The 12,235-nt window shown below is 43.2% G+C and overlaps 2 protein-coding genes across 2 annotated transcripts in view; one reads left to right on the top strand and one right to left on the bottom strand.

Annotated features, from left to right (window-relative positions):
- slx4ip (SLX4 interacting protein) overlaps positions 1-1,403 on the top strand; it is a 46,997-nt gene extending 45,594 nt beyond the window's left edge. The window contains exon 8 of the mRNA XM_079559794.1: positions 722-1,403. Coding sequence (XP_079415920.1) covers positions 722-1,349 — 628 coding nt within the window. The 3' untranslated portion in view covers positions 1,350-1,403. The remainder of the gene's footprint in view (positions 1-721) is intronic.
- Positions 1,404-3,424: 2,021 nt separating this feature from the next.
- The window catches only part of jag1b (jagged canonical Notch ligand 1b), a 36,278-nt gene continuing 27,467 nt past the window's right edge, over positions 3,425-12,235 (bottom strand). Inside the window, exons 19-26 of the mRNA XM_079559710.1 lie at positions 11,584-11,611; positions 11,002-11,087; positions 10,035-10,148; positions 9,735-9,844; positions 7,309-7,548; positions 6,402-6,533; positions 5,921-6,062; positions 3,425-5,325 (exon numbers count right to left, since the gene is read on the bottom strand). Coding sequence (XP_079415836.1) covers positions 4,850-5,325; positions 5,921-6,062; positions 6,402-6,533; positions 7,309-7,548; positions 9,735-9,844; positions 10,035-10,148; positions 11,002-11,087; positions 11,584-11,611 — 1,328 coding nt within the window. The 3' untranslated portion in view covers positions 3,425-4,849. The remainder of the gene's footprint in view (positions 5,326-5,920; positions 6,063-6,401; positions 6,534-7,308; positions 7,549-9,734; positions 9,845-10,034; positions 10,149-11,001; positions 11,088-11,583; positions 11,612-12,235) is intronic.

The raw sequence follows: 12,235 nt of genomic DNA, 5'->3' as shown, positions 1-12,235 counted from the left end.
ACCTAAGCTTAGATGAGTTGATGTGTACCCGTCTGGTTGTTGTGCGTGCCCGTGGAAAAGCGCGGTCGCTTCAAACTTTACCCCGTTTGGAGCCATAGGAATATGCTGGGAGAGGGTCAACATTTTTTTTTTTTGGCGTGACTGAGGGCACACACAAAGACCAGGTACGTATCAACTCGTCTAAGCTCAGGTAAGAACATATCTCAGTATGGGAAAATGGTGGCCTGTTCCTTTAAGTGGACCACATTTTGACATACAAACCTGCTTTAGTGAACCTTATAATGTTCTAACATGAAATAATGCTTATCGAGTGGCAGCAAGGTGAATTAAACATGGTAAAAACAGAATTCAAGCCATCATTTTAAGACAATGGCATGCTAATGTTTGAAAGCAGAAGTATCACAAAACAAATTCAGGAAATACGCATCCAAGCACATGTTTTTGATGAAAGAGCAATGTTATTTTATGGGTTTTTTTTGTTTTGTTTTTTAAGTTGAGTTTGCATAATGGCAAAATCTTTAAAATACAATGCACTGCACCATAACAATTAATACACATTAAAACTGTTCAATCAACAGCATTAAACTTATTTCTGAAATCTCTCCTCATTTAGCTATCTTACAGACGATCAGTTTAATCAAGTAGCTTTTTCCCCAAATAGTGATGGATGTAACATGAGCATTTTTGAGTTACAAACATCTGTTCATTATCCACTTTACAGAGCCAAGCAGGCCAGTGTCCAGAAAGAACAACAGAAAGACCCTAAGAATACAAGAGGACGCACTGGACAAGAGAGTGCCCAATTGGACCATTTAGCCGTCCCGGCGGTTCATACTGAGAAAATCCTGGACCAGGGCCCAACTCGTGAGCAGAATAATCGAAACACTGACAAACAGACAAGTACAAACGGAGCTTCCTGCCAACTTGAAACCAGTCCAGAGACTAGCAAGACCACAAGGGATGAGGGGGAAGACCCTATCCCGCAACGGGCCAAGAGGGCGTGTCTGGAAAGCTCCACTCAAACTTCCAGGCGTGACCCAGACGTCAAGGCGGAATCCAAGGCGCAATCCAAGGCTTTCCCGGCGTCAGAGCGCGTCGAAACCTCAGTAGAAGTAGAGCCTCTTACTCCAGGGAAACAGGCCCCGCGGCTGCCCCTCGCAAGCACCAATAACACGGTACAGACCAACCAAAACAGGCCGGCCGCAAGTCTGAGGGGCCTATCTGTCAAGCTTGCATCCTCCAGCTCCTCTATTAGTTCCAGATCCACGCAGAAGCAACAACGGGCCGAAGAGGAGGGGCGCGAGAATGTGCCCCGGGCATCGAGATTACGGAGAATCAAGAGGTCCTGAGAGAGGGGAAAAGCGATAATGATAATAAGAGATTAGGGCTCCACTATATAACAAAAAGTGATTAAGTGCAATATTGAGAATGCAATTTCCATATCACATGCACATAACCCCGTCAAACCCATCAACTTCTTACTAAAATGTTTCAAAAATGACTGTATAGGAATTTTCTAAGCCCATAATCTCACTTGTAGTATTAGTATTTTTAAGCCATTTTAGGTCATTGTTTTGAAGCTTTGATTTTGTTTATTGACATTGTGTTGAATTAACTTACCCAATTGGAAATGAGTACATATTAGTACTCCTTTAAAACAACATGCGGTGATTAAAGGTGAATTATGCAACTTTTTATGTGGAAAAACAAAAGTTGATATTTGTGCGTATTTGACCTTGTAGTGACCCTGCAGTTGTATGAGTGGCCAGCACGGCGTTTACTTTCCATCACAGTGGACGCTCCTGGATCAATTGTTTGAAAGGTTTTCTCTGCTGACGGACCCCCCCCCCCCCCCCCCCCCACCAGAAAACCTACAAAACAATTGATCCTGGAGAATTGTAGAGGCCACCGTGATCGAAAGTAAAGGCACCATGCTGACTCACAGCTGGGTCACTACAAGGTCGAATGCATAAAAAGTTGCATAATGCAGCTTTAAATAACACCCAGATGAAACCAATTTGTGGTGAGCATTTCAAAAGATTTTTAATTCCAGTATTATTTGCAAGATATTCCAATTTCATAGGTTTTTCTTATTGTTCTTTTTACCTTTACCTTGTTCTTACCATTTCCAGTAAAGTCAATAATGCCGAAGTATTGCCTTGTTTGACTGTTGCCTTTCTTTTTCTCATGTGCTGCCTAATAGAGCTGATATGTGTTTACCCCACGCAGTCTTTGTCCCCTGTATGGAAACATCTCATCCTGTCATAGTTTACTCTGTCTATTCTCCTCTCTGCAGCAGACACAAACACATTACAACAATTGACACATGAGCCCTCGAGTTACGCTTTGCCGAATACTTAAAACAGACCCTGCCTCCACCCACAAGTGCTGTCTGCAGCGGTCAAGAAGAGAGGCTCGCAAATGAAAGTCAAAAACCTTAATTTGAGTCTAGATTTGGTTTTGTGTTAAAGATTGGGGATTTCAGACAGCCAGGAGCCTTGCAGTACGTCATGGACTTTGCTCAAAAACTCTGGCTCCTACATGTCTGAAAAGTGTCCAGTTCCCCCTCTACTCAAGCTCCAGCTTTGATTGATTGCCGTTTCCAGTTTTATTTCATCACCCTGTTTGCAGAAATGTATTGTTGTAGTTAGGATTTCATTCATGCACAAGTTGGGTAGTGCTTTGTTGCCTAGCACCTGAAATATGTCTTAATTTGTGGGGATTTTATGGCTTTGCTTTTACCAATATAGCTGGATTTTGAAATGGCTATTGAAGTTGCTCCAACTCCCCATTTAGTTCGCATGGCCTTTTTTATAACTACAGTAAGAGAAGGGCAACCAAGGGACAACCGTTTGATTACTTGCATACAATACACATCATTCATATTTATTTTATTTGAATGAGGAATGAATGATTTCCCCAGCTGGGATTTTGTGCGCTTTGTGGGAATATGCAAATGCGCTAGTGTTATTAAAATACCATGTAGCTTTCTCTGTTGGCAACATTACAGTGGCAGCCTGTCCAGCACATAAAACTCATGCTGTTCCCATCTCTATCATAAGTGGGTGTAATTTGACATCATACAGAGCCCAACAGTGTAATGGAGGCAGAGGTGGATCAGACAGTATTGTGTTAAGTCCTGATATGTTTAAGGTCATTTCTCGGGTGTTGATAATCTCTTGCTTTGGCTTTAATCCTTTTAACTGATTCTGCCCGGGACGGCAGCTTCTCAGGCTCAGTGCGCGAACAGGCCGCAGATAAGTGTCCTACTCAAACCGCACCAACAAGGACAACATTGTTTGTTGATCATGAGGAGCAGGGTATTTTGGTCTTAAAGATTGTTAACACAGGGAAAGTGCACTACGACGTAATTAGCTGTAAACACATTTGGACAGAGACCTTGCTCAAGTCTATGATGTGTCTCTCGCAGCAGTTCCCACGGCAGCAGCATGAGAAACCTCTCCTATGCTTCAGTGTTTGGCTCTAAACACCAGACAAAGTCTCTGTCAGAACAAAGACAACTTTAATTCTCTTTTCATACAAAATATTTAATAAATATGACTTTCAAAAATATATTGCCAGATCAACACAATTCTCAAGTTCATAACACAAGTCAAAAGTAGGACAAAATGTTGCCATGATCTCAAAGGGTTAACAAATGAGATAAAACATGTTTGTCTTTAAGAGCCTCATTTTAAAAAGAAACAAATGTGCACAGAAAAAGACTCTTGCAGAGCAAGGCAGTGTATTTATCCAATACTACAGTGTTCCCATTGCCCCCCACCGTTCAAGTACTCGTGGTCTCGCTTATGATATTACGCTGACTAAAGCAGATGGGAAATCTGGCATGTCTTTTTGTGACTTGTGCAAGTTGGTAAAAATCGACAGCCATCTGACTGAACTGTGGGGTTAAACTGGAGCTGCTGAGGGCGTTTGTTCCCTTAAGTATTTTTTCATTAGAGGCAAGCAATATGTCTGCCCCCATGTCCATCCCTCAGAGCAGCTGTAGTCGTTTGTTGTCCTAACCTCACTTGCCTTCGATCAAGGTCCTGGCAACAAATCATGAAATGTCAAACAAGAAATAAAAGTTTCTTTCAGGCCAAAAGTGCCCGTCCTTTGTCTTTGAAATTCTTTGAAATTTGGCTTTTACAAATGCAACGGAAAGATTTAAGAAATGGTAGGCTTCCACAGCTATCAAAACCTTCAAACTACACAGAACATATAAATAAAAAGGAATGATATCTTAAGGCTCTTGATTATTAAGTTAATAAATCAAATATACACAATGATTAATAAAAAATGTACATATCTACAAGTTTCTAAATCGACATAAATTCTTCATATTGGCAGCAACTGCTGACATCGAACCTGCCCCCCAACCCCCAGAAATAAAAATAAATAATAAAGTTGATCTTTTTTGACAGTTGCTGTAGTCTAAAGCTGAAAAGGCACTTTCTCCAAACTTGAACTAAAAGAATTCAAACAATACTACGATATTAGCTCTAGTGTCGAACACGTCGGGTCGTTTAGTCATTGTACAACAATTACACCAGGGGCCCCTCCATGTGTCCATGAACTTAAAACCACTGAACGGAAATGCATAGGACACTTGTGCCACCAGCTCTACATTGAAATGTATACCAGTGCCTTGTGTTCCAGCTAACCAAAGCAACTGTCACTGCCAGTGTAAGCCAGCTTGTCAAAACTTAAATTAACACGGGGAATATGTGAAAATACTGTGGGGTCACTGACATGACAGTCCGCTAACGACACATGCCAAAGCTCCCCGTTCACCCACCACCGGGGTGTGAATGCATTCGGCTTGGTTGCACAGCAACACAGCTGTCTGCTATACAATGTAGTCCATCCTGTTTATGCTGTTTGCTGTCTCCAAGTCTCTGTTGTCCTGTTTATTAGTCCAGTTTGGATGTTTGGATGTGGAGTTGGGGTTGGAGATGGGCGTCTTCTCGTCCCGCTCCACTAGTGTGTATGCTGGCTGTTTGGCAAAGCGGCCCTTCTGTAAGTGCCTCTCCTTGTCGTCCTCATCCCCCTCGGGATGATTTGTCCTTATTTTGGCTATGATTGAGTTCTTGTTTTCATAGTCTTTGATGGCCACCGTTAGGCCTACATGCTTCTCTATAGGGTTTTTGATTTGGTTCAGTTGCTCCCGCACATTGTTAGTTGTGTTGTCCTCTGAGCCTGTAGTGGACGTCCCGTTGTGATTGCTCTGTTTCCGCCGATGACGCATGCACCACAGAAGGATAGAGACCAGTACCAGGACCCATATCACAATGAAGACGGAGCTGAGGAGGGGCACTAGGTAGTCTGCGAGACAAAACAAGTAGAAAGGTCAGAGAGATGACACACACATAAAATAATTCATCCCTTTTAAACAATACACAAAAGATTTTATTATTTAGCTGCGTCAAGGCTGCTAAATCATTAGCATGCTTTGCCAAAGCAACCTGACCTCTGAGCCCTAACAGGGAGGAGGCGGCTCTTATTTGGCCGTGGCGGCAGTCTGCTGTCACTCTGTTGATGAATGGTGGACACATGCAGGAGTCTAACTACCACTAGGTCCAGCCAGTCTCAGTGTGAGCCAGTCTGAGGCCTTGTAGCCAGGCACCTCTAGTCTTTCCATTGAAACCCTGCCTGCATTCTTTTCAATTACAACTGCCATGAAAGATCTGAGCGGCACTGTACACTCTAGATTGCACCACCCAGGTCTCCAGCTCGGGGCCTGTGTGGGTGGAATGGGAATTTGTTTTCAGACACATACTTTCCCAGTGTTTCCAGAGGGCTTTTACTCTATATGCAATTCCTACTGCTATCTCATCACCTTTAAAACATGCAAAAAACAACACTGAATCTTCTCACATTATACAAGCAAAATAAATATAGGATCGGCTTGTGGTCGTACCAGTTTTGCTCGGGCTTGGCACTCGTACTTCGGCGATGGCGGCGATGATGGTGTTGTTCCCGTTGCGTTTGCTAACCAGGTCGAGTATCCTGTCTATGATCTCTTTGCTCGGGCTGCGGTCCAAGCGATGGTCATCAGTCGACTACATGAGGGAAAAGAGGCAGCGTTTTAATCAAGTTTATCCACGTTTTATCTTGTCTGTTACTGATTGTGTTTACATTGTGAAAACATCATGGCTAATCCTAATTGACCACAAAGTAGATGTTGGGGTAAAGAATGCATGCTGATGATTGTAATTGTAGCGATTTGGGGTGCACTGTATATGACCGAATTATTGTTTTGGCAATGATGCAATATCGGAAGAAGTTGTTTTTTGGCAAGATTTTCCAAATGTAATTGTACTTTAATGTGATACACTACAATATTCAAGACCGTTATCGAACACATTTTGTCCCCATGGCCCAAGTAACAAGTCACTCACAATGCAGACGTGGATTTCATTGCTGGCCGAGAACGACGGCTCACAAGTTATCGACACCGAATGCTCCAACGAGAAGTTCTTCACAACATACAGTCTCCTCAGCTCCTTGCAGACGCCCTCCACTGTTAAGCCCTGCAGGAAAACGGAATGACAAAAAAAAAAAGGCTTAGTGGAAAATGCAAGGGCAAACAATAACAAAAGAAACCAATCTTTTGGTCGGCGCTTTGGCAGCCGGTTCAATGTGCTATCTGGTCGGGATCCACCTCATTTAGATTAAAGACCACAGGCTCGTAGGCTTGTCGCTCTCGGCTGTCACGCTTATTAGGCAGCTGGCGAGTGATGGCCCAGTGCGGTGACAGAGTCGCCAGTGGACCCATTTAGCTGAAATCCATATGATCTTGAAGTTAATCTCATTGTGGTTAAGTTTTTTGGGGGGGAAATAATGGATAGGAACACTAAAATTTGGATTGGAGTCTGGGTTAGAAGTCAAAAGAGGGGAAATGTCATAATTATTGTTTCCTAGAACAGTCTTCCTTTCCAGGGGTAGTTGGAAGCATTTCAGATTAAGAAACAAGATGAAAATGAGTAGTACTTCAATAATATTTTCAAATGAAACTGTTATATGCTAATTAGCAATTTAACGGTATGATCCTAAGAGTGTTTAGCTTTTATTTAAACATATCTCTTCAACATCATTGTGGTAGGGTGACCTCGATATGTCAATGAAAGGCCCGAAAGGAACCGCTGTCCTAGAGTATGTTTAAATGCTCAATAAAAGTCAACCCCCGAGACAGAGGACAGAAAAAAAAACACCAAACCTGATCTTCTTGACTTTGTAGCATAAAAAAATAACCCCCCAAAACCTCATCTAAATTCAACGCCTTTCCACGGTGAATAGGTAACTCACTTGGGACATGATCTCCTTGTTGAACGTGAAAGTGATGTTGGCGCAGCTGTTGTCGTGGTAACCGGAGCTCAGGTGGCACTTGTGGGGCGCGGTGGCGGGATTATTGCACCAGCACTCGCCCTCCTCCAGACAGGGCTTCACAAAGCAGTGGCTGTCCCGCAACGGCAAACAGCTCTGGCCCGAAGGACAGCCGCCTCGCCCCTTGGCGCCCAGCTTGCACGACTTGGGACCGCACCACATCTGGAAAAACAATAACAAGTTTGACATTGACTTATGTGCTCACTGGTCACTGTGACACGCCGTTTTTTCGAATGTTACTCGCCCCCCCCCCCCGATCCGACACATTTGAATCACACTGTGGGATGTTAAAGGAAGCTATATGAAATGAACTATTGACTCTACTAAATATGGTGTACCTAAGCTGAGAAATATGCAGTGTCTCTAACCAACACTGATATAGAAGATACCTCTCCCAAGGACACAATGACGGCATGTACCGGTCAGAGCTGGATTTACTCCACCGACTTTTGGATCTACGCTCTAACCATTGAGCTGCTGTTAAATTGGGAGCAGACATTTTGGACTACTTCAATCACAATCACAATTTCCCAAAGCGGCTAGTGGGTGGCTCGTGTACCGTTGTTTGGCGAACTGGGTTAGGGTGATAACAACTTTTGAAACTCAGTCATACATTGCTTATATTCGATAACCAGAGATAATAACGTGAGAAATTTCCTCTCGATGATGATTCATATCTTTGCAAAGAAAGAACGTTGCTGTGTTGTTGCCCCAGTCGCTCCTGGAAGACGTGAAACCACATAAGGTCAATCCTATGATTTACTCCTCCTGAGGCGAGCAGTATCAGTGAGGCACCATTGTTCATTCGGGCGTGAAGTATACGTGACAAATTACCAAAAAGAGAGCAAAAAACAAAACTCCTTTCCCTGTAGAGAGCACCTAGTCTTACCCAGGGTGACTTCTCGTAAATGGTATTTGGCAGCTATTCCCAACCGCGCCATTGTCCTCCTTTTCAAAACAAAATGCATCATCTCTGTATTGAATGTGACACTTCTGAGTCAACTCCACCCTTTGCCACTGCTGTTACAAGCTGAACATGCCTTACACCTGGGAACATACCGAGCACGCTGTTGTTTTGCAATTTATAATGAAAGTTTGTAATAACCATAGATCATTTCACTTTTGGGGGCAGTAACCGTGGTGACAGACTGTAATACATGATAAACTCCAAATCTACCAATCTAACTGTAACAAAGACATATATATATAAATAAAAATCAATAAACTTCTGCAAAACCAAACCAGGTTCATTCCTGATTTAGAGGTTACGTTTGGTTTTGCAGAAGTTTACTGATTTTTATTTATAGATATGTCTTTTTACCGCTAGCTTGGTATAGATGGTGTTCATGTGACATTCTTGGAGGTCAAAACATTAGCAAGGTTAATGCTCCTGCACTCCCTGAAGCACTGTTTACTTAAATTAAACCAAAGTCCGGACTGTGTTTCGGCAGCAAGTGAGCTAACGTGAGCTAATGTGTTGATTTGCATAACCCCCTCTATAATCTGTTACACTACGTCACCATGGTTACTGCCCATCAAGTGATACCAGCGGAAATGATCTAAAGTTATTTCAAACTTTCATTATAAATTGCAAAACACTCTGTATGCACCACAGTTTGAGAAGCAAAGTTTTCTTTTTTTCCCCTCAGAATAGTTCCATGCTCAAATACCCCTCTGGTAGTATCCTATACAATAGACCTTTTCAATCTTTGACCTTTGCACGTTCAACCATGTTTGTGAACACAGTAGCATAAAAGGCATGTCTGTCCGAGCTGATTCCAATAAAAGCTTTCTTTAGGCGTGTTCTCCTATATTGGCATGTTGTATATTAAAGCAATGGTTCTCAGTGGGTGCTTAAGAACACAAAAATGGGTTTGAAATCATGGTGTATTGGAATGACCGTTTACCTTATGATAATGCTTGAATAAACGAAAACAGGGGAGAACTGCTCAGCTCAAGTTTAAACACATTTTTATTTGGGTAGTGGCTTGTCATGAAATGTTAAAAATGGGCCCCGAAGTTACATCATTGAGAACCTCTGTTCAAGTCTTCAATTTGTGGCCCTAAGATTACAGTAGCTCCACCTTCAACCACTGTCTTCAGTATCTGTGTTAGCTACAGCAAATTTGATTTAGGGCCAGTCCAGTCAGTTTTCCAGTAAAAAAAAAACGACATGTCTCTAAAACTAAAGTACATGTTTCCATCTGCGCTCAACAATGGTTTATTGCACCGTAGTTCTCCGCTGCTCGGTTCCCATTAGTAAACGATGACATCATGTGACACACAGCTGTACTCAGGCGTCATAAATTCTTCACACTCAGATAATGGTGAGCTGTTTAAAGACATACCTTTGTACACACCACTTTCCCGTTGGAGCAGCGGCAAGTGTTGCAGTCCTCGTCCCATTTCACTCCGTCCGGGGTCATGTGGCCGTTGAGGGTGCACGGTTTTCTGGTTTCTGAGGCAAGAAATAACGCTTAATCAGACTATTCTCTATCTAAAGGATTTACCAAGAAGAGGAACATTTCATTCAGTTTTCCAATCATTGCTGGTATACATTTATAAAGAGGGAGCTGTACATTTTTGCACTGATATAAAAATCAATAGCGGTCTTCCCTTGGGTTCTGACACAGTAATAGCGTACATACCTTCGTGACAGTGAGGTCCTGTCCTGTCTGCAGGACACAGGCAGCGGTATCCATTGATTTCATCAACGCAAGTGGACCCAAAGGCGCAGGGAGACGACTGACACTCGTTAATATCTGCCACAGAGAGAATTGAATAGGCTTAGAAACTAGGGCTGCATAGTAGACGGCAATAGTTGCAATTAACAATTAACAAAGGCAGCCATTATGTGGGTATGTAGGTAATACAATGTTATCTTGTCTTTATGGCGTCTTATTAAAAACCTGCTGACCTCATCATAGTTAATATATAAAATGCATGTGATGATTCTTATATTAGGCTAGCAGTTCATATGTCCGCCTTTTCCTCTATATCATTGCAACAAACCTTGATTTAAAACATACATTGCTATTTAGTCAGAAATATCTCAATTAGATCATATTCGCTTATTAGAAACTGCCCCGTGTGGGCTCCATTGACAAGCCCAGACAGTACAAATATTGGGTTAAGCAGTCAGCACACAAATCTAATTCCTTGGCTAAATTTCCAGAGGTCATGTGTCATTTGCACAGTACATACACAAGTACACTTGTTAATAAAAACAAGCAAACATGCTTTAGATCAGCCAGGGATATTTGCGCCCCATGCGGCTTTATTAAAGGCAGCATCATTAGCAGGTATGCAGGAGCTGAAGGCAGGACTTAGCAGAACAAAGGGTATGCAATGGGAAAGAATGTGGCCATCTGAAAGCCTTTAAGAGGGAAAACAATCTGTGTAATCAGTGTCAGAGAGCATGGCTGATTAGCTGTTGGCCTGCTAAGCCTGTTTCCCCCGGGGACAGCAGCCCGGCCCGGCGGAGTGACACCGAAATGGTTGAGCCTGGCCGAGCGCCCAACACTGATAATTGGCCGACTAGACCGAGACCTTGCATTTGGTGCGAGGCTATGAGCATCCTAACTAGGGAGCGGGACATGAGGGGCTAATACTCACTGATCCGACAGTCGGGTCCAGCAAATCCAGGCGCACACTCGCACCGGTACCAGTTATCCCCATCGACACAGGTCCCGCTGTTGTAGCTGCAGATGAGAGACCATTTTAGATTAGGGTCTCCAATACCCAGAGGCATGTTTTACAAAGTGCTTTATATCAGATCTGCCTTCCCATTTCAAGCTACGACTTTCCCAGCAGTCAACATAATCACTGGCTCTTAAAGCAATTAGAGTAATCTAACTCGTTTCTCTTTATTGCTGGGATAGGCCTGGGATAGTTATGTTGTCACCGATATAAATAAAACCTGTAGCTGGTTCTATACAAGCAAAACAATATTAGCTTGTGCCCTCGACCATCACTGTAAAATTAATCAGGAAACAAGCTGTTATACAAGTACGGGTTTTAGAGTGAGTGCATAGTTGAATTGGGTTGTGCACAGGAGCTCACAAACGGCTGCCTGCATCATAGGCATGACAGAGAAGGGTGTATGCCTGGCTCCCAGCAGGTGAGGCTCTACAGTGTGGGAGGAGCAGCGTGTTTACATCTGTGTAAAGCTACGGGAAATGTTTGCCTTCCACTTACCAAGGGTGGGGACTGCAGTCGTTGGTATCTGAAAGAGAAAGGGAGGAGAGAGAGAGAGAGAGAGAGAGATACAGTTTAGTGTTTTGTTTTTCTTTCTTTTTTTCAAACTTTTGTTTTTATGCACGGCTGTTTAAAGCACATGACAACACTGAGCACGTCTGAGCTTGAGTGTGCAAAGGCGTGTTAGGCTCCAAGTCTGGGCTGCACAATCACTATGCCTTATAAATAACAAAGTCGGAGTCACACAATAAGGCAAACAAAACAATAGCACAGACTAATTTCACAACAGCTACAGTATAGGGACGATCCATCCCCCACCCCACCCCCCTCCTTACACACACATGCATTCCCACCCTGACTACTTAATCTCTCCCTTGCTTGGAAAAAAAAATCGGGGAATTTCTGTTTTGAAGAAAATTTGTGCAGAGTTAGTTGAGGGATCCCAGGGAAGCCAGGGAAATGAAGGAGTGCTGTAGTTCAAGCCGACATGTCACTGTTTGGACAGGATTGCAGAGGGGAGAGAGAGAGGCCTAGTGTTGGACAAGTCTTTAGGAGGAGGAGTGGGGAGGAACATCTGTCTCCACTTTCCCGGACGCTTTTGTGTCTACCTCCTCCTCTTTTGTTGATAGCCGGCAGCAGCGAGGGAAAGCAA

This window comes from Gobius niger, assembly GCF_951799975.1.
Source record: "Gobius niger genome assembly, chromosome: 7".
Classification (NCBI taxonomy): Eukaryota; Metazoa; Chordata; class Actinopteri; order Gobiiformes; family Gobiidae; genus Gobius; species Gobius niger.
Note: the sequence above shows the minus strand (reverse complement) of the source record. Positions and strands in the feature narration are given on the sequence as shown.